At 32.6% G+C, this 27,931-nt stretch overlaps 1 protein-coding gene across 11 annotated transcripts in view; it reads right to left on the bottom strand.

Moving 5' to 3' along the window:
• The window catches only part of Gphn (gephyrin), a 418,076-nt gene that overhangs the window by 142,799 nt on the left and 247,346 nt on the right, over nt 1–27,931 (bottom strand). For 5 of the 11 annotated variants that reach the window (XM_029541198.1, XM_029541202.1, XM_029541201.1 and 2 more), the window contains 2 exons: nt 26,289–26,423; nt 10,149–10,205 (listed from right to left, as the gene is read on the bottom strand). In XM_029541198.1, the coding sequence (XP_029397058.1) occupies nt 10,149–10,205; nt 26,289–26,423 (192 nt within the window). Of the gene's footprint in view, nt 1–1,170; nt 1,213–10,148; nt 10,206–26,288; nt 26,424–27,931 lie in introns of all 11 variants that reach the window. The other 6 variants (XM_021201555.2, XM_029541199.1, XM_021201557.1 and 3 more) reach the window with 2 other exon arrangements.

The following is a 27,931-nucleotide window of genomic DNA, read 5'->3' as shown; positions in this document are numbered from 1 at the left end:
TAGTGGGAGTGGGTGGGTAGGGGAACAGAGGTGGGGGGAGGGGTATGGGAATCTTTCGGGATAGCATTTGAAATGTAAATAAAGAAAATAATAAATAAAAAAAAATAAAATCTTTATAGCTAAACAAAAAAAAAAATGTTATCCTGTAAAAAATAAACCAGTATGTTAAAATCCTATGTAATTAATTGTTTTCTTTAGAGTTATATACTTTTTTCTTTACATATCCTCAACCCTGGTCCTACGTTGGAAAGCAGACATGTCATTATACAATCAAAGCATGTCAATAATATTTTGGACAAGTACTTTATAAAAATGCAAAAATCCAGTATGCTGTTGTTTAATCTAACAGGAAAGGGAAATAAAGCCACAAGAAGAGAAGAACATAGGTATAATTTTATAAAAAATATTTTTAAAAGAACATAATTCTCACAATTAATATAATTTATTTGAAAATAATTTTAAGAAAATACAAGTACCAAGCGACCCTATGTAACTGATCCCCCACATCCTCTTGGGTTTCTCTGTGTAACCCTTTTTGTCCTGGAACTCATTCTATAGACCAGTTGGCATTGAAGTTAAAAGATTCACCTGCCTCTTTCTCCTAAGTCCTGGAATTAAAGTCATATGCCACTTCTGCAAGGGTAAGCAACCTGATTTTCCAAGAGAGAACGGATCTTTCAGTTTACATATACATAAGTGAAATAGCTAGCTTTTCCTCAGTTTCCCCCATTTAATAGTAAATTCTGAATGCTTTCAGAAGTGTTTGGATAATGGGAAGGGATATTCACTAATTTAATTCAAATCTTCAGTACCAGTAATATATGTTCAAAGTAGAATGAATATTATTTAACCAATATAACCTCAAAAGTGAATTACCTGGCTCAGAGAAATAATTGAAGAATAAGGAAACAGTAATAATCAAGTTGGCTATTGGGGTTTTAGCTATTTCAGTGTGCTACAAAGAAAGTTATTCTGAAAACAGTGTAGTATAGAATTTTCCCCCTAACACTGGTTGACTTTCCCCTCTGATACCCTCATCCCTTTCAGCCAAGGGCAAAGTGCAAGGCAAAATAAATTAAGGCAAAACAAAAACAAAAGAAAGAAAGAAAGAAAGAAAAGGTGAGTGCGAGCATGTTATTGACTATGTAAAAAGACACGTGCAAAATATACCTCAGATACACTATAGGTAGATGAGCACGACGGAAGCCGAGCCTGGTTTTGCAGTGGAGAAAAGAAAACACTGTTAAAGAGGAAATGATAGACTAGCAAGGCTCTCAGATTTACATGGCTTTATCACCAATAAATTTGCCATATAAATAATAGAACAGCCTGACAAGGGGGCAAATGTCAAGACTCAAGTTATTTGAGGAGAAACTCATAATTAAAAAAAAGAACCTAAAAATGCAACTCCCTAATTTGCTAAAAAACTTTTACAGTTATAGAGAGGATACACCTATTCAGACAGGCTATGGTATGGACTTGCTGAGAAGACACACATTTAAGAGCAAATGCAAAATACCAAACATTTTTTCCTATGGTGTCACAGTGATCTCCACTGGCTTGTGTATCTACTGTACATATTTACATTACTCTATAAAGAGTAATATAAATGTATGTGTGTGTGTGTGTGTATATATATATATATATATATATATATATATATATATATATATATATATATATACTAAATATAAAGAGGAAAGTCAGTTTAACCTGATACACTTTCTTAGTTTTTAGTATTAATGAACAACCCCCTTGTCTCTTAATACATATGTTAACAACACCATAAAAATATATGTTTTCTCTACAATTACTTTTAGTCATTGTTTTTATTCATTGCCTCCTGTGTGTGTGTGTGTGTGTGTGTGTGTGTGTGTGTGTGTGTGTGTGTTTACGTTTGTCTTCTTCCCTCCATCCTACTGCATTTTGGATGGAGTCTGGCTATCTGGTTCAGGCTGGACTAGAAATGACTATGTAGTCCATGCTGGCATTTATGTGTAGTCTTTCTGCTTCACTGATTTTTTTTAAAAATAGCTATTTTATTAGTTTCTTAAAATAACTGTTTTATACCTAAAAGCGTGTTTAACCTTCATGACTTCCCTGGTCAAGCCCTGTTCCAGGCTGTCATTGAGCTCAAGTGATTGTCCTACTTTAGGAGTGAGTGGCTAGCACCACGGTACAATCACACCAGGTTGACTTTAATGACTTAGAAATGGTAATGCTCTGACTTCCTCTCAACTTCTTGGTTGTGATGGCAACATGTTAAATTTTGTGGCTTTTTCCTATATTAATTTTCATTATGCCACAGGAACTGAAATAGTTACCAATGATTTTCTATTCACAAGTGCTGGGTGGCATTTTAGAATACAAATTAAGTGCAGGGAATTGAAAAGGATATTGAAGCAGATAAATCAGAAACAACCTTATTGGATTAGCTATTTATTAATATTTCTAGTACTTACAACAGCAGAAAACAGTAGATGCTTGTGAAGTATTTATTGAATTAATGAAACTATGATTTCCTGAGCCTTTTAAGTTTATTGGCTTATAGATTTGGTATAAAATTATCATTGTCAATTTATGCTTTGAGGTAGTTTCTAAAATATGTATAACTCTGTACATTAAAAATGAAACATCTTTTCAACTTTGTGCATTAAATTTTCTTTAGCAAAATGATAGTTTTAAGAAAATCTTGCTTTGTATACTTGTTCTATTTAAAAGTTTGAGAATCTTGTCTCCTTTTTACGTAGTTCCTATTTTCTATTACAAAAGAACTAATTTATTAAGCAGAGGTATCATTTGCATCTTATTTTTTATTTAAATCAATTTCAAGTGACAACCAATTCCATGTTGAGCATCGAACACCTTACAGATATTTCTATCTCAAATGTTTTATGTATATTATTTGAAATATTTTTCTTTTGATTTGAAGTATAGGATAAATTAGAATTTTCTTGTTTAGTACAAATGAAATCTAAGGATTAAGTTTTTTTATATCGAGAGATTTTTAATATTGTGAAAATTAGTAAAATTAGCTCATTTTGAATAGTATTCCTAAGACTGAATTACTATCATTATTAAATAGTGGCCATATTCATGACAGATCATCTCCCACAAGAGTCAGAATTTTATATAATTATTATAAGTAAGTGGTAAACAAATCCAAGCTATTAATGTAAATGTTAGCTTATGAAACAGAAGAGACAGGCATCTCCAACAATGTTTTACTTATGAGGACTGACACTGATATGTGCCTAAAGAAAGTGCTTCTATATAAACAAATTCTCTAAGTATTAAAGTCTACTGATTGTTCATTCATCTAAGGAGTAAAGATCCATCATTAATGTGTCTCTGGTCAATATTAGTGAATGGGTCCAAATGCAGACATATTTTATATTACTACAATCTACATATTAAAGTATGATGTATTACTTGATCGTATGAAGTTACCAATCTCATCTTATTTAAATTTCCTTTGAAGGAAATGAGATTTAAGATAAGTACATATAGTTAATTCAACAGAATCTAAAAGGTGATCATGTCATCTTTCCTCAGATATAATCAGGTAATGAACATAAAAATACAATGTTCAAAACACTCTAAAGACATTTTAAAGTAGTTTAGGAGAATAATGGACTTTAGTGTTTCCATTCCAAATCCTTATAAGGTTCAACTTCAGCAGAAATTTATAATCAATACTCTGTATGACAATACCCATATTTGAAGGATTAACAGTAATTCAGTGGGCTTATGTGTGTGCACTTGTGAGAATGTTGGATATATATGAGGAGAACAATTAAATAATGTAAAATTAAGTATAAAATATGACATTATACGAGGTTACACTCTTAACGTATTTTTATTTTTATTTAAATATATATGTGTACACACACACACACACACACACACACACACACACACACACACTAATGTATGGGCATGTGCGCATGAGTACGGGTATCATACCATGAAGGCCAGAGAAATCCAAGGAAACAGAATCAAAGATAATTTTGAGAAACTCAGTGTGGGTTTCTGGAAACTGAATATGGGTATGTGAGAACAATACTTTTAACCTCTAGCCCTCACTTTTATTATCTCTTAGTTTTTGTTACAAATTTTTAAATTTGGTTATGATCTTTTAATGTGTTTCCATGCACAGTGAAGTGACCTGAAAGCACTCTTTGAAAAATAATCATCTCTCCTTTTCTCAACTCTAAAGTAGAAGTATATTTTAACATATGTATCTATGCAATCAATACAAGAGCCAGTTATAAGAAGACTCAGGAAATTTTGACTGTAAAATATCTGAGAGCAAACATTTCAATTCTTCTGAGTCATATAATCTGCGCTTCATTCATTTAAAGTTCTTTTGTAGCTTGAAAACAATTAAAGATCATATTCAAATGAATAAACATTTCAATACTTATTTTGAACATATTTCCTCATATAATTTCACATGAAATGTAAGCTTATCTCCTTCATTTGAAAATAAAATAATAATAATTCTAGTGTGTGGCCCTATAAAGAAGTAGGATTTAACCCACAGGATGTAGTTGTCCAGGCTATGATTCACAGAACTCACCTTAAATGAATGTGTTATGTACAAAATCTCCCAATGATAATAGATACTAGCATAAGAAATATAGTAAAGTATTTCAGACATAAGGCTGGAATGAAAATACCACAGTTAAAAATATAAAAAAGTCCAGTAATCCAATTCATTACTCACATTGGCTTATTTAATACCAATTCTACTTTTGAATGCAAGAAATTAAATTCTTAAATAGCTAAAAATCACTAAATAAAAAGCTTAATTTTTTTTTATAGTTTAATTCTGATTTAAATGATATCTACCAAAATGAAGTTTCATTTTGGTGAAATTCTTGTGCCCTGACTTTTTTTTTTAACACTTTAAATGCTATTCCTTTACTTACATTTGCATGCTAACCAACTATTGCTAATTATTATATTCCTTTGGGTTTTTAAAATCAGCTTTATCTTAGTTTATATTCTTAGTAATATTCCTTTATGAGTTATATTCCCTGTTACTGCTTTTGAAAACTTTTAAAAATGAACAAATCTAGTTTTGTAGTTGAATATCAATTTATCATGTTCCTATACTGAGTATATATTAAGCAAAACCACATAATTTCAGATAATGTATATTTGTGTTCCTTTCCTTTATTCATATTTCATAACCATGTAGCTAATATTTTTCTGAATATCTTCATATTCAAATTCCCTTTGTTCTAATTGCTCCTCAACAAAGTAAGTTCCTTGTAGCTTGAATTATAGTATAGACAAAGATTTTTGATTATTTTATCCTGTTTTCCTACTTGTAAAAGTATCTGTACTAGCCTTCAGTCCTGAACATTACTTTTAATATTGTCTTCTAGGTCCACACATTTGATTAAGTGGAAAATTATTTTTTTCTTATATAGTTTTAGTCTTTGCTCATTATTGTAAATAACACATAATTCTAAGGGTGTATAGTATATTTTGAAATGAATTAAGTAAGGAAGCTTTGATTAAATATTATTATCAATAGTTGTAGTACTACAAATGCTAAAAACCCATAGTGTTTATAATGTTTCTGCTTTGTTCAATGTAGTGACAATACATTCTATTCTTTCTACAGAACAGCAAATATAATGAAAGATGAAGAGTAGACACTAACCTAAGAAATATATAAAATTTAGTATCATTTACAAAATACCAGGGCTCATTAAGGGACCTCCCCTTTGTGTAAAATAGTATATTGTATTTGTCACCACAATTACAGCAGCAATGATTTAATTCTATGACTAACCTACAGTTCTGAAATAACACCATTTCTACTACCAAGTAAATATATAATTAGAAACAAAGATCTTTAATCTTTCACCTTACTGAAATACTCTTCAGGGTTTCAATGAGTTCATATTTTTATGAACACTTGCAATAAAGTTTTACAAAATGGAATGGTGTTTGTTTGCCAATTTACTTCATTTTAGGACCAAAATCTGTTAACTTTGTCTGATATTATACAAAAAGTATTTTATTTTTTGTTTAAGCATTGCTTCTTTATATGCATAACATATTTTATAATGTACACAGACAATAAGAATTAAAGGAGAAGAGAATAGAACATTTGCCTAAAATTTTATCTGCATGTTTTATCCACTAAATTCACTAATCAATGATACTATTCTAAAAATAGTTTTTAGGAGGCAAATGACTTATTCATTAGGTAACTAGGTTAGTTCAGAAGATATTTTTCAAATAGTATATCCCATATTTAAGAAAATAGGCAATGTGGTTTTTTAACTCAAATAAAGTAAAAAATGAAGATTTCTCATTATGTAAAAGAGTGGTAGTCGAAAAATGTAACATACCAAGTACATGACCTAAAACATTTGTAAAGTACCAATTTTTAAGTTATTTAAACTTATTTATTGTTAACTTGTTTGCTGTTAAACAACAATAAATGTAAGGTTAAAAAATGTAACATGTTTTTGACCAAAAATACCAGACAAAGCAATACATAAAAGGTGGGCTACATTTCGGCATAGCTCCAGGTTTTACAGTTCCTTGTGGTGGAGCAGGCAGGGAGCAGGTGCTTCACCTTATTCGTAATACCAACTCCTTAGCATGAAGACCTTTCTTAGAAAATTTAAACTTTGTAGTGTTAGTTTTTGTTGGAGGAAAAATGTTTCTCATGATTAATCTGCAAAAAATATGACCACAAATATATGATTTACTAATGTACAAATTACTTATTAATTTAATAATATATGAGAATATTTTAATTTTTTTATGTAGTGATGTTAAAATTAATTTAGTCAGAAAATTCAAACTGACATTTTTATATCAATGACAGTATCATGGATTCTAGGAGCTGATATAGAAGATTCATATAATTGTAATAATACACAGAGAAAGAAGAACTGGCTCAAAGAGACACTGTATTATCTCTGTTTAGCTTTTAAAAGTTAATAATTGATATTAGAAAAACATTCTTTACTTCAATAATGAGGAATGTAATATGTATACATATAGAATATGATAAAAATAAGCTGAGATATAAGATAATTAACTTTTTCTCTATTTTTATGTCAAAATTAATATAGCAGTATGAATTAAATGAAAGGCAGCAATCTCAGGAGAAATAAATCCAGAAGCTAGTGTCCTAGAAACATTTATAGAAGCCCTAGGATGGGAGGCCAGGATTAAGCATTAAATCTTTAGTATAATAATTTAATTTTATTGTCATAATTATATATTTATTTTAGAAATGATTATTTTTGAAAAACACATTTAAGAGAAGGCTATTTTAAAACTTTATTTGTTACAAAAATGTTGGTAGTGATTGGTTATATGTTGCATATATAATATTGAGTGTCTCTAAGCTAGTGTCTGCTTTCAAAAGATGTCTTGAATATATGGGCCTTTGTTCAAGCATTTACAAGAGGCTACATAAAAGCATTCTTGGTAAAGCTGTTTGCTGCTAAATTTCTTTCGAATCAAAACATGTTATAATTGTTTCAAAGGTATCCAAGTTTAAAGAAGTCTATTAATTTTGCACATGTGTATCTACTGATCAGATTATTCATGACAGTCAAAAATTCACAATTTTTTCTGAAAACAAAAATTGAATCACCTTGTCTTTACTCCTTACATACAGATCTTATTTTCTAATTTTGCTGTCACATTCAGAATCAGACAAAATACATAGTCAAGTGAATGCGCTATATTAATACCACATGAAAAAGCCTTTTGAGAAGTATATCATTATTTAAGTACTGATTTTGAAAAGCTCTTATTTGGGTCATAATGTGATTAAATCAACAGTAATGTCAGTTGTGTGGCTCGCAGGTCTTTTATACTTCAAATTTAATTTTTATTTTAGAAACTTGAGCATGAAGTCAGAGCTAAAAAGGAAAGAAAGAAGTAAGACAGGAAGAAGAAAAGCCGGAGATGAGAGGACAAACCAGGCCAATATTGAATACCTGTTAGCAGAAAATTTTAATTGGGAAACATTCACAAGTGAAACCATACATTTATTTACTTGGATTGCACAGTAACTTCTAGGTGATTTCTGAGCTCCTCCAGCTTTTGATGGAGCTACAAGAAAATGTTAGAACCTGAATCAAAACAGCAACTTGTTTTCTTTTCAGTTCTCCTTTTAAAAATAAGATCATAGCATTATACATTTCTCACTGCTTTTGTTTTTCTCAAACATAAGAATAACTGTTTTCTATAAGCTTGTGACTAGGAAGCCAACATTTTATTTAGTTCAAAAACAATCTTTTTCTACTAAAAATAGTTAAATATTACAACTATTTTTATAATCTTCCAGAAATTCTTCTAAAATTTTCTACTTGAAAAGATACATAGTACAAACATATTTAAAGGCCAGAAAATTTGCCATTTCCCACAAGTACAGTGTTCAATCTATGGTTGCATCCATATTGAAACAAACTGACTGAGCTATAATTTAGTTTTAGTCTTAAGCGTATAGTGAAAGTTATAAACACGTAAACATATAAACAGTATAACTTTAAGTTCTATATATCTCTAAACTAAACTTCTGTTACACACACATTCACTCATACATGCAAATCAGGACCCACAGTTATAGATGCCATTTTTAAGTTTAGTTCGCTATCAGTTATTTTTAAAACTTTATATTGTATTGCACTTTCTTAGCTGAATCAGTATCCTACTCAATGAGGTACACAAGAAACTTATTGTCTCCTTCAGACAAAGTTAAAGTATGATTCAGTGAGGAGTGGTATTGGTATATCACTACATTTTACTGAGTGAATAACACTAAGTATCATATTTTCGAAATCAGCACACAATCACCATGTACCATCCTTTACAGAGGCAACTTTACATGTAAGAGCTATCTACTATGAGGCAATGTTAAACAGAAAGGATGGCTTTTCTTAATAAAGAACACAGACATACAAACACAAGTTCATCAATGTGCATTCATGTCTGCACATACTCATCAACAACAAAAAAGTAAAACGTAGAAGGCAGAAGAATCAAGGGCAGGAAAGAGTATAGAAATTTGTCTTTTATAAACTGTTAAATGAAAGTAAATTGGAGCTATGGAAAATTTTGAAATGACAGAGTTAATTAGGCTTTACGATAGTTGATGAATTTTATGACATCCCAGTGCACCAAATTACCTGGCATTTTTGCTAATTTACTAGTTGCTACCTCTGTTGAGGCTGTTTGGGATTGAGATATAAAATTAATGGTTAACTTTAATTTTTACCTACTTTTACAGTTAACAATTTTCTAACTTGTATTTATGATGGCATAATTAAAAATAGTGATTATTTGTGGGTAAAATTTTTAAATTTTTTATTGTAATTAATAAATAACTAAGTAATTAAGTAAATGTAATTAAATAAATAAACAAATGAAGTGCCTAATATATGTTGACTAAGAGGCATTTGCCCATTACCAAAGAGGATCACCATATCAGAAACCTTAACTGTGTACTAGTAGATTATGTATAAAGTGGGTTAATATTTATTGTGGTGGCCTAATGTTACATTAACTTTTCAAGGTTAAAAAAAGCAAAGGTACTAAGACTGCTTTAACACTAAAAGCTGTATATGGATAAATTATACTGGCATCATAAAGCAATTCTAGTTCTTAACATGATATATATTCAGTATGTTATTCACTCACAATAATTTTTATTTTAGAATGAATTAAGTTGGTAATGACACTATAATAAAATTCAATATTTTTTATAAAGTATGTTAAAATTGGAGGTGACATTCTAAAAATATATAGGTTTTCTGTTTAAGAGGAATCTTAATACATAATCAGTGACATCAGTCAGAGGAACGGTTTACTCTAGAGCCCCAAATTGCAGGCACATGAAATGAGGCAGTTGCCCTTTCTTGTTTGTGGTGCCTTTCAAAGCTAGTTATTTGGCAGCTTGCCTTCAGCTGGTTGCTCTATGTGTAGCTGAAAACAAAACAAAACAAAACAAAAATGACCCAACAGCCAATAAAAATATTAAAATAAAAAATGGGATGGTGAAAAATGGAAAAAGCCCCCTTCCTCCCTCCACCCTCCAAAAAGGAAGAAGTGTAGGCTATAGACAAAATCTTGCCAAAAAATGTTAGAAACATATTTACTTTGAGGGATCCAACTCTACTAGCAACTCCTTTGCTTTCATCCGGCCGTCTAATTTGCTACAATGAGGGAAGATGGGTAAAAAAGACAGAATAAAGAAAAAGTGAACTTAAATTTTTTTCTACACATTAGTAAGCAGTACATGCAATACATCAATTGACTTAAGCTCCTCTCATAAGACCAAGGAGTTATTGACCCCAGATGCTATGACATGCTCTGCAAACAGATCTCTAGGGTTCAGTTTCTGGTATGGCACTATTCCTGAGAGGAGGAAATTGGCACTTACTTTTGGTTATCTTGGGGACTTCTGATGAAGCAGTATCTGGAGTAGTGTTACATTTGCATTTAGCTTACAAAAAACAAAGAATTACAAATATACCTATGCATGTTTTCTCTTTCAGTGTTTAATGTCTATTCTACTGCAATATCAGAAAACATCAATGGTATGACAAGAAACATGAGTGTGCTTTAAGTGGAAAGATCAGTCCCAAGAAGCATTGTTCTTACTGGTGACAGTCAAGCTCCTTTGCTTGTCAACCCAAGCATAGAGCTGGTTCAGCTGTCATTGTGATTCCCAATTAAACAATCATGCTGCCAACCAGAAAATTTTAATGCCAGACCAGTGTTAGATACATTCAGTCCTTCAAAGATTTTTCTTATTTCATCTGAAATTTTCTGTCAGAAAAAAACAGGGTAAGTAAAGCCTGGTGTGGTGGTGTGTATTTACAATCTTAGTTCTAATGAAGTTGGGGTAAGCAGGATAACCTCAGATTCAAGGCTAGACTGAGTTACACAGGGATACTGTGCTTATGTATGCATGCACAGTACATTTTCTCTTTCTCCCTCTGTCTCTGTCTCTCTCTCACCTCCATACTCACTCATTTGCTATTTTACAATTTCTTGGTTCACACCATTACACACAGAATCTTGATAAGTGGAGTATTTGTTAGCAACATCCAGAAAAAGTGATTGTACGCTCCCCCCCCCCCGGTACTTCACTTGGAAGAAGTTTCAATTGTAATCAGCATTGGACAAGTTAACTGTTTAGCTCATCCTTGTGTTGGCAGACAGCACAACTATCTGCAAAATGATGAATCCTAGGTGTTAATCTCCTTAGGAAAATAATATAACTGAGTATATTACAAATTGTACTTTTTTTTTCTTCTGGAAGCAGGGTATTGAGTACTGTTAGGATGTACCAGAATAGCATACATAGGTTACTGGAGAATATTGAGGAAATGGTATTCCTATTTTGAAACAAACAAACAAACAAACAAACACAAAAGAAACACGCGACCCCCCCCAAATAACCCTAAAAACAAACCACAAGCATCTTTACACACAAGAATTACATCAACATTTGAAATGAATAGTTTTTACAATTTTTTCATCATTAGCTGTTTTAGCAGAAGGATAGAGAATCAATTCTCACTTTTCTTAGTGAAGTAGAATTGCCACATTTAGAAATAACATTTAGAGAAGAATCCCAGTGGAGAAAGAATTCCATCAGTTCCCAACATCTAGTCATTCTCTTCTTTACATTCTTTCATTTCAAAAAAAAAATCTTACTCCAAACTCTGTTTTCCACTTTAAATGGAGAATTACAGAACATGGATTATAAAGACACTCCTGGTAGTTTCCTATAAGAATGTAGAATGTAATGACCCGTTGTTTCTAAAAACATTTAGAAGCTCAAGAAATCACAGTTTTCTGCAGTATCCTTTCTGTCTAAATCTTAACATCATATTAGGTTTGCAGCATGATGCGTCCTCTTCAAGGTTAAAGCAGTTCTTGATTTCTGCTGACTGTTTAAGTTATAGTCCTTTAACAGGTCTGGAAATACACAAGGCTGAAAAAAGGGTACTTGGAAAAGGATGGCTACGCACATATAAATATATATGCCTATGCATTTTTCTATTTATGATTTGATTGTTTGTTTGTGACAGAATCTTGCGGTGTAGACCACTATGGACTGGAACTTGCTCTATATATCCTAATCTGGTTTTCAATTTGTAAATCCTCGTGCCTCAACCTCTTAAGTACTAGAATTGTAGGTTTGTGACATGATTCCTGGCTTCATCTAACAAATTTTACCTTTTATTATATCTATAGATCAATGCTTTGTCTAAATTATTTCCATTACAAATTCAAGTATAAGTACAGAAATCTAACAGTCTACATGTCCAGTCCCATCTTCTATTGGATGCTGGTAGGATTGGACCTGGTTAGTATTTATATATGGGAAATGTACATAAAGTGTAGAGATGATATATAGTTTTCTTTATTTTTGAATTTATAATATAATTAGATAATTTCTCTCTTCCCTTGAAGTACTTCTGTATATCCCTCCTTGCTCTGCTTCAAATTTATGGCCTCTTCTTTTCATTAATAAATGGAGATTTTATAAAGGAAATTATTAGTGTTTGAAGTTATCTTATGGAGTCTTTGAAGTTATTATAGACAAAAGTCTTTACAGAATCAACACAGTTCTCAAAGACAGAAGTGCTTGCAATTTACATTTTATGTGAATTTGTGTAATAGTATCTTATGATTAAAAAAAATTCAGAAAGAATAGGAAAAAGTGAAATTGGTATACTATATGTTTAGGCATATTTGTGTGTTCAAGGGTGTATGCGAAGGCAGTAGGACAAATACAGGAGCAGTTCCTCAGTGCCATAAAATATTTGTTTTAAGACAGCTCTTTCATTGCCCTAGAAATCACCAAGTAGGATAGTCTGACTCCCCTGCAAGGCCAAGAAATCTACATGCCATCACCACCCCACGGCTATGACTTCAAGTATATCCAACAAAGCCTTGGCATTTTTCTTATTTGAAACTTGAAATGCTCATACTTTCAAGACAGATGCTTTTCTGAGTGACTTGCCTCTTCTACAAGAAATCAATAGACTGGAAACTAAATATTTTAATTTATTCTAGTCAAATTTTAATAGTGGATTGTAATAGGCTAGTAAGAAAGAAATTTATAGTTAGTTTGAATATTTATTTTTTAATGAGAAAGAGAAGGCACAGCAGAGTAGCATCAGGAATTGGTTTACATTCATCATAACATTAAGAGTCTCATCTACTTTTATTCTACTTTTCTATAAAACTAATTCTTCTTGAGAGATGTTAAGCACTATGTTTATAAAGGTTGAATAAACATTATTCAATGTGCTTTGGAGCAGAAGTACTTAAACATTTAGAGATCTTTAGATTATCGAATATCTGCATAGACTATTGGTTGAACATCTATATAGACTATTGATTTAATATCTCTATCTTGAAATAAAAAATGTTCTGAAATATGAAACATGAAATATCAATCACATACAATATTTCTGACTTTTTAGTATTTTAGACTTTTTGGTTTTGAGTTATAGATGTTCAGTCTGTACCCTTTCATAAGTTCTTTTGTAAACTTCTAGAAAGGAGATGACTAAACAAAACTTTTGCGTTATCTCTTTTCCCCCTCAGTGACTCTTCCTGTGCACACTATCCAGACATTCACTTTCATATTCTCAGGGCACTGCTATTGCAGTATACTGACAATAATTTAAAATAGCAAAGAACGTGATGGCAATATTTGTGTTGTTTCAAAGTTTTAGACAATTTCTAGTAAGGATATGCTTTTGTTCGTTTGCCCTTACTACATGAATTTGTTTTTGAAAGGCCTCTTCTTGATTTTCAATCACCTTACTTTTTTACTCTATGACTACGAGGGCTCTAAAAAAACTATTAAACGGACTTGCTGTAAAGTTTTACATCCAAATCAGCTGCATTATCACTGTATTGTCTGTCAGCCTATAATTTGGTGTTTGATGCAAAATGAACAATAACATTTTCACTGAGTGAATTTCACAATTAATCTGTGCCTTTTCTTCAATTAAAATAGAATGAATAATTGATAATTCTGATATGTGGGCCACAAAATATCTAATTTTAGGAAAGCAATCACTTTATAATATGAAGTTTTAAGAATGGTTTCATTGAGATATACTATATTAAAATATCAATGAGAACTTATATTGAATCAGATTAAATTGCAATATTAATTCTTAACAGGTCACTTCTAACCCTGAATTTTCTGACAGGCCTGTGTCCCAAAACCTAGTTTTAGAAAACATTTTTCTTTGCTATGTTTATATATATAAAAGAGGATATTGCTGAGTGGTGGTGGCGCTCACCTTAACTAGTCTACAGAGTGAGTTCCAGGACAGCCAGAGAAACCCTGTCTCAAAAACCTGATATATATATATATGATACTTTCTAAAACTAAACCAAGCATTTGTAGTTTTGCTATTTCTTTTATTTCTACAATTCATTTCCCTATCTTTAAATCTGAACAAAATTCTAAGGAGTACCAAGGGAATTAAAAATTTCATTCAACAGATACAACCTTGACCTCAATGAAAGAGTGAAGTGAAATAAACATATTTTCAATTGATAACTTTTGATTTTATGTATTAGTATAGAGTATACAGAAGTTAAAATAAATAAAACTAAGTTTCACTAGATTAAGAGGAACTAAGAATATTAACATTTATTTAGTTGGTATTAGGACTACGCCAAGGTAATATGATTGGTGGACCAGGAGGGACAGAAGAGGCTGTCCAATTTAAATTTTCATGTTTAGATACAGACATTTAACTCTATTAGTTCTCAGAAAGTTTTAAAGTTGCACGCTAGAACTTATTTTCAATATCTGGTGTCTTAGTGCAATAATTTTATTTTTTCAAATAACTATGAGTTCATAATGTTGCCAATAAGTTAGATAAATGCAAAATTGTTTTTCTAATATTTTGTTAAACTGTATTCATATAGATATAATGAACTATTCTAGGTATTCATGTGAATTATGGGAATTGTGTCTAAAAGTCCTGCATGTACTTTCAACAAAACCTAGAATTAACGTAAGTCCTAAATTTGATTAAGAGAAATCTACAAAATAATTTTTAGACTACCTAGAACAATTTTTATATAATTGGAAAATGAAAAACAAATAAAATACCTAGAGACTGGCAAAAAAGTGTTACATCTATTAATCAGAATATGAATTAATAATCAAAATTGTATAAAAGATATATCAAAGTGTCATGATGGAAAAATGTTCACATTACTAAGTGTATAAAATGTCATACTTTATTATTATATATATGTTAAGGAACTATGCTAGAGGCTAGTTGTGTTATGTTCTGGAGAAAAAAAATATCTAGTACTAACTAGGAAAGGTGCTGTGAAGATAAGATTTCACCCATCAAAGTCTTTGGGTATAAAAAGTACAATCTCCTTTAAATAACTTTAATTTCAAAGTGACATGTAAGAATTGATATTGGTCAACTATCAGGTATGTCACATTCTAGAACTTGTGCTATTAATACCTGTACATTAAAAGATATCTGAGTTCACAGGAAGAAAACAAAATGACATATAGCTAAATTTGAAGTCTTTCTCTGTCTCCTTCTGAATCAAAGTTTCACTGTATATCCTTGGCTGGGCTGGATCTTTCTATCTAGACCATGGTGACCTTGAACTCAGAGATTTGACTGCCTCAGCCTGTGAATTTTGGGATCAAAACTTCCAGTAACAAAATTTTTCTTATGAAGGAAATTTTATAAAAAATATTTTTCTATGAATTTTTAAAAGTAAACGTGCATATCATTTCTTTGTTACTTCCTCATTTGTCTTACCATATAGGCCAGCAACTAGGTGGCTGTACATGGATTATAAAGTTTAGGTTGGTCGCAAGCTCAGGATACTCTGTTTGTCTTCCAAATACTGGGATTTTATATCCCATAACAATACCATAACTGCCATACATTACTTCTTATAGTAAAAAAAGGAGACAATGACATCTATCTACCTGTCTTTCTGTCTGTCTACCTCCCCACTCCCTCCTCTATCTTTCTACCTACCTACCTACCTACCTACCTACCTACCTACCTACCTACCTACCTACCTACCTAATTTAATATACATTCCTAGGTGTCAAATCTGATTTGAAACTTCCTATCTCAAGGTGGCAAGTTAGTCACTATGGAGATGTCCCTGGGCTCAAGTTTTTGGCATAAGTTTTTTGTTTTCCACCATGCTGTAGATGCTACTATGGATGGCTTCCCTGCTGCCATGCCTTCTCCATCTGGTGGACTGTATCTCCTTATACTGTAAGTCAGAATAAATCCTTTGACATTTAAATGGATTCTGTCAGGTATTTGGTACTCAGGGTGGAAGGTCACTGCTGTGATAAAATTGGCCATGGTTTTTATATGATTTTGGAAATTTGGCAGGAGATAGTATGGAAGTGGTTGGAATTGTGGGCTAGAGAGCTCTTAAACGTTGCAAATAAACTTAATGGGCTATTCTGGTGGGAATGAGGAAGACCAGAATGCTGACAGAAATATGTACAGTGAAAATCAAGCTTATGGAGTCTAAGAGGGAAACAAGGGTTCTTTGGGAAATTGTGCTAAAGGCCATTTAATCTGATACTGTAACAGGAAAGGTACTGTGCCTTTAAAACCCAATTCCTTAAAGGATCCAGGGTGTAAACTCCTTTTAAAAAATCATTTCAGAGGACACTCCTTTGAGAATGGGATCACATGGAGAAAACGTTTTCTCAGGTTCAGCTATGTGGGTGCTCTGAGGCCACTGCTGCTGTGATTAGAGGCAGCTGGCTAATGTAATTTTTGTATTTCCAGCAGAACGTGACATTCTTTATACAGTACTGGTTTTGCAGAGATGAAGAATGTTTAAGGGTTATGGTTTTCCAGAATGCTGTTTCAACATTCCAAAAACAGGCTGGCAAGAGATACGTAGTAGAGCTGAAATATCTGCAAAGTGTCCCTGAGACCCCACTGCATGAAGCCAGGAATGTGAAACCTAATGCAAAGTCTCATTCTTCCAGAGATTCTGGGGACTGTCAGGCACTTTGTCACAGTGAAAAGAAAACGAATGCAGTGGTAATAGCCAGATATGGAAGTATACGTCATATAACTAAAGCATCTAGGGGACTGAGGAGGGAGGACCTCAAATTTGAGCCCTGCCAGGAATTCCTTGAAATATCTTGTCCAAAATAAAACAAAGCTCAAAACAATTAAAAAAAAAATACTCCTGACAGCTGAGTTTGGAGCGGTACTCAGTATAACTGGTACTAAGCTTTAGTGATAAATGTAGTTCTATGACAATTAAATAATTATAGGGAAATAGAAGGTACTGTGAAACTGATAATAACAATCATCACCTGTGTTTGGTTCCCAGCACCAGTGTGGTAGCTCCTAAGTCTCCATGATTCCAATGACAAGGAATCTGATAGACTCTTCTGACCCCCTTGTGCACTAGGAAACAGATGTGGTGCACAAACATACATGTACACAAAACATGCAGACATATAAATTAAAAATAAATCTTAAAATATCTATAGAGATTAGGCATTTGATAAGAATTATCAAGATAGTCTAGAGTACTGAAAGAATGTCAGCTGAACACTGATATGCATCTGTGGGAGTCCAGCAATATCAGTATGATTTACTTCAGGAAATAATGACATTTTGTAGTTTTTTATTTGAAGTTTCTCATTTTTTTCTCTTTCCATTCCTACTTCCCTCCTTCCCTCATTCTGTTCAATTGTAGTAATGGGGAGGGAACCCAGGCCCTTTGCTTGCTTGCTAAGTGTTCCATAACAGAGCTGTATTCTTCTCAGCCATGAAATTATCCAAGATTTAAATGTTTCAAACTAATTTTAAAAAGAAGCCATCCTCAGCTAAACAATAGTAATATTATTTACCTATTTCTAGGTTATTACTTAAAAGAGTGTTCGGCAAATACCATTGGTTTTCAGGATACCTTAGGAAGCACTGGTTTTTACCCAAATGCAGCAACAGTATCACACTATAAGTAAAAGTAAATGCTGTTTGAAAATTATTATTTTGGGCCTTCTATCTTTAGTCTTTATGAATTCTGCTCTCATTTTGAATCAGAGAGAAAAAACTGTTATTTGTCCAAAAACCAGTCTGAAATTCAAAGTCAGGATGAATTATTTATACAGAAAAAAAGTATGTGTAGTCATTTAAAAAAAATTAGATTTCTTTGGCTGAGAATACCACTATAATATTGTCCCTATAAAAAAATGGAAGAAATAACATTCACCACACACCATTTTAGCATAGAATATTTTGTAGAAACATACCAGTTTAGATTATATCACTGATACTACTCGCATGGATTCATGGAGGGCTCCTGAAATCCTTTTAGTAGTTCATAAGGCCAACTTACTCACAGTATTAACACATTATTTGCTTTCCACTCTACACGGACATTTTCATTGATGCCATAAAAGTAATGGTGGAAGTGAATTCAAATTGGATAGTCACTGAATATTATTTACTGATATATACAGCTTTTTTCTTTTTTTCTAATTTTTTATTAGATATTTTCTTCATTTACATTTCAAATGCTATCCCAACAGTCCTCTATACCCTCCCTGGCCCTGCTTTTTAAAAAGCCAGTTTCACTTAAGACTGTCCTCAATGAAACAGTTTATATTAATTTAACAAATCAAGACTTTATTCTTGAATAAAATGGGTGGTATGAATTATTACTTTTGTTATATATCAAAGGATGTTACTGTCTCAAAAACAAAAACAAAACAAGGAACAAAACAAATACTCAACTGCTGAATTTTACAGAGAATATAATTCTTACATGAAATAAGGAGCATTTGACAAAGTAAAATTATTTAGAGTCATAAATTTAATAGATAATATTTTTATAAATGAATAATATCCTAAGAGAGCTGAAACATTTGCTGTATCCCCCATTTTTGTGCTAAATACTTGCTCCTAAGCAGAAATCAGAACATTAGAAAATGTATTTTTGCAACTATAAGCTAGAGACCTTCAAATACTTCTAAGAGTTTTAGGATTAACTGAGTAGACATTTTAACAGAGATGATTTCTTGATAATAATAAACTCTGTCAACAATATATACCCAAATATCCAAATGACAAATACACACGTTCCTAAACTATTCCCAGGGAAAGAGATTCATTCAAATTGTGAGGCACATAAATGTATAAGAGTATAGGTTTTAGATTTTTACATTTCAAGAAACCTTAAAAAACTATATATATATATATATATATATATATATATATATATATATATATAGTATATTTTCTATTTTCCATTATATATGGACTCATATAGTACCATGTATCTGTATATTACAGTATTATAGGATATATAATAGAAAAAAGTTCTGTTAAAATTTTCAAGTTTTTGTTGACTTTTGTTTTATTAGAATTTTTTTTAGAATCCTCTAATATCACATATACATCAACTGGAGAAAGGCTTGCAATTGAGCAAGTCCCTATGGATACGTGCCATGGATGTTTAACTTGGCGTTTGTGTAGGACTCCTAACAGTGGGAGTTGGGGTGTCTCCTAACCTTTTACCTCCTCATAGGATCTTTGTCTTCCTTCTGAGTTGAGTCATCTAGCCTTGATATGCCTAGTCTTATTGCATTTTTAATGCTGTGTTCTGTTGATATCACTGGGAAGCCTGCTCTTTTCTAAAGGGAATGAAAGGAATAGTGGATATCGGGGAGAGTAGAGGTGTGTGTATATGGAGAACTGGGAGCAGGGAGGGAGAGGAGGCTGCAGCCAGATGTAATGTATGAGTGAAGAGTTAAAAAAGAAAGAAAAATATTCTTTCAAAATTTCAATAATTCTCACAATGTATATAGATCAAATCCACCCTCATTCTCCTTTTCTTTCTTTTCTTTTTTTTTTTTTTGGGGGGGGGGGTTTCGAGACAGGGTTTCTCTGTAAAGCCCTGGCTGTCCTGGAACTCACTTTGTAGATCAAGCTGGCCCTGAACTCAGACACCTGCCTCTGTCTCCGAGTGCTGGGATTAAAGGCGTGCGCCACCACGTCTGGCTCATTCTCCTTTTCTAACCTTCTCTAGAATTAAGCAATCACATTTCTTTCCCAACTTCATTTCCTTATTTTATACTTATTCATTTTTTGTTTTTCCTTTTTTAAAATTTAAAAATATTTATTTGACATGGGGGAAAGAATAGAAGAAACCGGAGAGACAAAGGACACCATGAGAAGACCTACACAGTCAACTAACTTGGGCCATGGGGGCTCACAGAGATTGAACCACCAACCAAAGAACACTCATAGGCTGCACATAGGGAACCTACACAGATGTAGATGTGCAGCTTGTTTTATATGTGGGTGTGCTAACAAGTAGAGGGGGGACTGTCTCTGACTCCACTGCCTGCCTTTGGATCAAACCCTATCTGGTTTAAGTGGGAGAGGAGGCACTTAGTTCTGTTGCGACTTGATGTTCCAGAGTGAGTTGGTACCCAACTCTCCTTCTCTGATGAATAGAGGATGGGGGGATGAGAAAATGGGTGTGAGGATGGGGCTGGGAAGAGAGGAGGGAAGCTGTGATCAGTCTGTAATGTGAATAAATAAATTAATGAGGAAAAATAAAATAAAATAGAATTAACACACAAAAAATTCATTAAATAAAATTTCTACCCTTTAAACAAAACTATAAATTTCTGGTGTGATACTTAAATATCCACAATTATTACATATAATAATATTGTAAATTATTTTTCTAACCATATTGCTATGTGAGCTGTATTGGTTCTTCATATTCTTCAACTAAATTAATTTACTGTAAGAATTCAAGTCTTCTATTAAATCAGCAAGCAATAGTAATTTTAAAAATGTAAACAATGACAAACTTTTCATCATGTATTGGTTGTGGAAGTTTTTTCATTAAAATGAGATTTACCTTAACACATAAAAGCTTATTTCAATTTTAAAGACATTAAGCAAAAAGTATATAAAAAGGTCTAAGTTTTAATTCCTAGTACAATAAATAATGTTAGACACAACCTACATTAGCAGAATTTATTTGTAATTTTCCCTGATTTTAAAGAATACCTAGGTCAGAGAACTGCTGCATTAGAGCAGTTATGTGAGAATATTCTAATAACTTCCAAGTGGGTAAAAAACTTTGCAACTAAAAACTTTTTATAGTTGTTTAGATACTATTTAAAAAAAATCTAATTAACTTAGTGGTTCCCAGTCTTTATGTTGTTTATTAATTCTACATGTAGATACCAAAATTTTCATGTCATTACTGGTTAGACAAATATTAATATATTAAGGCTGAAATATTTCAAAACAAATGCAAATAAAACTGATGTTTCAGATAATTTTCTGATTTGTTTAAGTTCTTAAAAATAACACAACATAATTTTTCAGCATAAGGCAGTTTTGATTTAAACGAACATGACAGAAAGCAAATAAACTTTTGATTCTTAATTTTGTTAGTTGATTAGCTATATCACAATAAAAAATAGTGACAATATTAAAGAATTAGTAACATTATCAGCAAACATTTCACAGTGAATATATGGTATTGGATAAATACTTTAATTTCCATAGAATAACAAATATCTCTCAGACTCATATACTGAAAGCTTTGAGTAATGCAAATTATATTTATATTTTTGGAGGATATATATATATATATGCATATATATATGCATGTATGTATGTGGTATGTATTCCACATGTGTGTGTGTGTACATGTAGGTACATGTGTAAGTATTTTAAGTGTATAGAGCTCAGAGGTTGATGTCAGATGTCTTTGGTCCATTTTTACCTTATCTAGAAATAGACACACTTGAACTCATTGGTCACTGATTCAGCTAGTGTATCCTGACAGCCTACTCTGGAGATGCCCTGTGTCAGTTTCCTCTATGCTGGGATTACAGGTGGGCTGACATACCCTTTGAGTTTTTATGTGAATGCTAGGAATCAAAACTTTGGTCCTAATGATGAAAAGAAAAGCACTTTAGACACTGAGCCATTTTCCTAGTCTGAGCACGATTATTTTTCTCAAAGCAAACAAACAAACAAAAACTCCTAAAAGAAGTCCTATATCTGTATGCTGTTTGAATGCAAGATTAGACACTAATATATTAAGAGAACATGGCTTTCATGAAAATATTATATTCTTTTAAACAACTACATAAATTTTACTCAATTAGATATAAAAAGTGTTAACATTTTATTTGTAAGCATAACAAAACAATTTTCTGGTAGTTTTAGGCACAGATTCTTTTCCCTCTGCCTATCATAAAATTGTTTTCTAATTTTATAGCACAAGGGATCATGGTGGCTACAATCTACATTACCTTGTAAAAGGGTTAAAATTCAGATGCATGGAAAGGGTAAAATCAGTCCTTAAAATATTCTCAATTTTAACAATATTTAAAAAGAATTATGAATGCATTGAAATTTTAGATTTCTTCTTTTAGTCTTGTCATTATTTTCTATTTCAAGCTTTTTCTTTTCTTCCTTTTTTTTTTTCCTACAGATTTTGCTGTTTGTCATAACTGAAAATGAGCACTGAGCTAAGTTCTAAATCATTCTGGTTCCACTTGGGAGGGGGAAGAAAGCAATCACAAGTGGGGAGTGAGGGAGGGAGGGACCTGGGATGGAAAGTGGACAGGGGCTTAGGGGAGAGAGGGGAACCTGATCTGGTATTGGGTGAGGGAAATGGACTGAAGCCCTAAGGGCCAGCAGAAAGAATGGAAACAGGCAACCTCAGGAGGTAGGAGGTGGGGGACCCTCTTCAATGCATCAGAGATCTGGGAGGTGAGAGACTTTCAGGGCTCAAAGGGTGGGACCTTAGATGACATGCCTGACAGTAGAGAGAGGGAACTTACAGAGCCCACCTCCAGCAGAAAGACAGGCCATCAAGTGAGGGATGGGGTTGCCATCCCACAGTCATATCTCTGACCCATAACTGTTTCTGTCTGAAAGCATTACAGGGATGGAAATGGAGAGGAGCCTGAAGAAAAGAAAGTCCTGTGGCAGGCTCAAAGTGGGAGCCAGCGCAAGGGGAGGTCCTAAGGCCTGACACTATCACTGAGGCTATGGAGGCAGTGCTCACAAAAAGGACCTATCATGACTGAACTCCGAAAGACCCAACAAGCAGCTGAAAGAGTCAGATGCAGATATTTGCACCCCAACAATGGACAGAAGCAGCTGACCCATGTGGTTGAGTTAGGGAAGGCTGGAAGAAGTTGAGGAGGAGGGCAACCCTATAGGAGTACCAGTGGTCTCAACCTGGACCCACAGATCTCTCAAACACTGGACCACCAACCAGGCAGCATACACCAGCTGATATGAGGCCCCTAAGACACATACAGCAGAGGACTGCCTGGTCTGGGGTCAGTTTGAGAAGATGCACCTAACCCTCAAGAGACTGGAGGCCCCAGGGAGTTTAGAGGTCAGGTGGGATGGGGAGTGGGGGATGGGGACATCCTCCTGGAGACAGGGGGGTGGGGAGGAAGTATGGGATGTGGAACAGTTCAAGGCTGGACTAGGGATGGGGAAATAAAATCTGGAGTGTAAATAAGTAAATAATAAATAAAAGACAAAAAACCCCATGTTAATTAAAAAGATTAAGTTACAGACTTAGTCTTTTATCAACTCCTTCTTGCAAGACCATCATCAGTATGGAACTTAGGTTTAGAATCAAATTACCATTTCATCTCTTTGGCTTATGCACTATTTTATTCATAGCAATAAAAGGCAAATGACCTACATTTGTTCTTAAGAATTTCTGTACTTCCACAATGCGAAAAGATTGGCATTCATTCTCATAAGAATTCATTATAAGAAACTATCTGATAAAAACAATTTTCCTCATGAAAATAAAATACTAAATGATCCAAGAAATAAATATTGCTAAAGAAAATTTTATTCTATGAACATTGTTACCTTTAATATTTGACTGGCATCATTAGACTGAGATGAACAAACAACAACTACAACAAAACCAAAATTTTTTACAAAACTATATTTTACAGAGAATTTCTTCTTTTTATAGATGGAAGAATCCTAAAGGATCAAAACAAAAGTGAAGATATAATATGCACATACACATACACACATGCACACACACATAATAACGTTAACTGTTTGATACTGTCATTACCTAGTGAAATCACTGCTCATTTGTACATGATCAGAAAGATTTTCATTTTAGTTATTACTCAGTATTAAAACTTAAAGAAACGACTAAAACACTGTGGAAAAAAATCATTAGATTTGATTCATTGCTACTTTTATTTTTTTTCACATGGTTTTGCTATGTAGCCTAGGTTGGTCTTGAAGTAAAAACCCTGAGACCTCTTTACTTAGGATTACAGAAGTGGGCTACCATGGCTTTTTATTTTGTGTTTATCTAGTGCTGGGAGTGACCTCAAATCCTTGAACATGTTTTTCAAATATTCTATCATTGAGATACATCCTAAATGTTTAAGTTTTCATGAACAATTACTTGAATGCATTTGAAAATAACTCTACAAATATTCTGCACTCCTGTTGATGAATTATAACAAATTATATTTTATTATAATTTGCAGTAGCATGTTTTGTTTTCAGTGTCAGCAAATACTGTCTACTGGCTCATTATTCCTTTCTTACAACTAGGCAAAGATAGTCTCAAATAGACACAAAACTCAGAAATATTACACGTCTTGCCTAAAATAGTGAGATTTTTTAAAAAGTAGACGCAAGTACTGGAATCTACATCTATTACCAGGCCAAGAGCTCTTTCTAAAACTGATCATTAAAGACTGTATGATATTCCAAAAGCAAAGAAAACTCATTTGCACATGTATGTCCATACATGACACACTTTATGCTTAATCTGAAACATAGAAAGGTTATTCTATAGGTCTGACTATTTTCAGCGGCTAGGTCTTAATATATGGTAGATTAAAACATCTTATAGTGAAACTAAATTTTAGTTTTAGATATTTTGTGGACTTTATAAAAAGGTTTAGTTTCTATAATCAGAATTTAATGCCATACAAATTATACGTTATTTTACTTAAGTGATATAATAAAATGAGTAAGTTTTTTTTAATGCAACTCAGATCTTCATATTTTCATTTAGTTTCAAATGTGGCCAGTACCCAAGTAGCACTAATATTTTATGATAGAATGTTTTCATAGTTTTTCTTTTTTAAAGATTTATAACATCAAATTTTAAATGATAAATTTATTACTTATATTGAGACCTATCTAAATACAATGATATAAAAATATAGCAAGAGTATTATCATGAAGATTTTCCTGGATATTCTATTATCAGTCATATAATGTAAAACAGACTAAATTATAACATCAAAAATTTTAAGATAATTTCTAGTGAGAAGGAATTATAACTCACAAAACTGCAGAAAACTTGGAATTGAGAAAGACAGCTATACTTGCTTTTAAATCTGATGACAGAGAAAAAGGTCAATTTGAAAATATCATGCTTTTAGAATAAACTCACTACATAACTTGATAACAAGCTCAATGTCTCATTAAATAAGAAAGTAACCTTTTGATAATAGTATTGGTCCCCTCATAAAGAGAACTTGAAAGAACAAGTGAGTGATTTATCCATAGAGGAGATATTCAAGAAGGTATAATAGTATGAAAGCTTGCTCATTATTTTACCATACACACAAAACATGAAGCTGTAAATCATGTCTAATATTTCCTTCACCACAATTCTGAAAGAGAGTATAAAAAACCAAAAACGAAGAAACTCCCACCCTTTCCCAAAGGTTGGCATTAAAACTTTCTTTCTAACAAATTTAGTTTTGTTTCCAAATAATAGGCAGCAACATTCCAAATAGATTCTGTTTGAAAAATTTTTTGGAATGATACCAGAGCAGGTAGGTACCGTAGGCTGGAGTTTAAAAAAAATCTCTTTATAGAATCTTGTTAATATTGCTGATTACTGGCCCAAAATACATTTATTCTCAGAATAATTGTTTTTTACAATTACATTGCTAAGTTTTCTAAAAACAACAGGTCTACTGGAAACAACAGAAGTTTTAGGACGTGCTATTTTTACCTGTGATGTAGGAGCAGGCATACTATACAAATGTCTACTGTCCTAATAAGATAATCTATGACAATGGGTGATATGTATTCATTCATTTTTACCAGTATTTTGCATGCAATCCAACCTTGACAGCAGGGAAAACATTTGTTAGTTTTCTCAGAATTCATAATAGAGAAAAATAAGACTCAAGTAGCTATACTTACTTTTGGTGTTGGACAAGAAGCTGTAGAGAGGCGAGATGTAGCCTGAGCACGGGGCGATTCTGAAGGAGTAGTGCTAAGGGAGGCTGTGTCTCGTGGGAGCACCTGAACACCACGAGAAATGATGGAGTCTGGAATCTAAACAAGAATGACTATTGTTTAACACTACGAAAAGGCCAAAAATAATCAGTACTCACTTTTTTTTTTTGTTTTTGATTTTTTTGGTCATTCTTTGTTGTTGAGCTCTCATTCAATTGGTTTCACTTATTATATACAAGCAGATATAGTATTTATTTTACACATTTTTACATTTATATTTTTTTCTGGCAAATAAAATGTAAAATAATTTAGTGAGAACTAGACCTCAAGCATGGTTAAGAGGAAATGCATGCCACACAATAACTAGCTTTGCCATTTAATAGTCTGATTTCTTGAGCAAGAAATTCCTAGATATTTATTATCTCATTTTCCAGCATTTTATTCTCTCTGTTTCTAACTGACCTTTATGGAGACCTTCAACTATTTATTTGTACTCTTGGATGTCCAGTTGGGTTCCAGATGTCAAGGCCTGGCATAGACCATGGATTAGAAGAGAATAGGTTTTGCACTTATTTTTATTGCTTCATCTCTAGCAGTTCAGAGTTTAGATGTGCCTCTCATGGTTCTGCTCTTGTATATATAGTTCTTTCTATGTATGACAATAGATTTCCTAGAATTCTCAGGATTCCTTTAGCCACAATTCAGCTAGGAACAATAGAGTTTTTGCTTACTAATTCCATAGGAATCCACACTGCCTTTCTGCTTTCTCTAAATTTAGTCCCAATATATTTGTCTTTATTAAAAATCAATTACTTAAGTGTGCAATCTTATTTATGCTACGACACTGAAAAATATATCATTTCTGCAACACATTCTTTATCTGAAAAATGAGGATAATTACAGCATCTGGATTCTTGTAATATTTTAATGGTTAAGTAAGATAATAGTCATAAGTTACTTAACATTTTGAAATAGTAAATACTTAATAAGCATTGGCTATTAGGTTATATCTATGGTGAAGGCTGATATGACCGAATATCACTATTACAAAAATATAAACAAAATAAGAAATAATGTATATAATCTTAAATATAAATATTTATGTTATCAATTTTATTACTTTAGACTTACGAATAACTCAGTTATTTTGTGCTCGAGTATTGGACACAGATCGCCAGGTTAAGAATGTGAACTTGAGGGTGCAAACACCTAGAAAAACCTATCTGGGATCTTGAAAGGCTACACCAGCCTGGCAACAGACAGACAATTTTCACTTTCCTTCCAGTCCTCCATTAAAGTATCTCTAGTCTTGCCTCAGCCCTAAAGCAGTTGGCTTTCAGGTGCTCCTCCTCTTACCGTACCTCCATTCTCTGTGGACCCCTGCCATTCAGAGGGGATTCACCTTAGCTGACTGTTTCCTATAGACCCTCATAATCCTCTCTTCTAGGCCATCCCTATTACTTGTGTCAGCTACTGACATGTAGAAACACTGTCTCAGGGACATATGGTGGCAACACCTGGCTGGGACTCAGGTAGAAAGTCCTCACTATTCTTGTCTTCCACTAAAATGCCTCTATCAAAATCTCTCCATATTTATCCTGAAGCAG

Source organism: Mus pahari, chromosome 7 (assembly GCF_900095145.1).
Source record: "Mus pahari chromosome 7, PAHARI_EIJ_v1.1, whole genome shotgun sequence".
Taxonomy (NCBI): Eukaryota; Metazoa; Chordata; class Mammalia; order Rodentia; family Muridae; genus Mus; species Mus pahari.
This window is presented reverse-complemented; position numbering and strand designations above follow the sequence as displayed.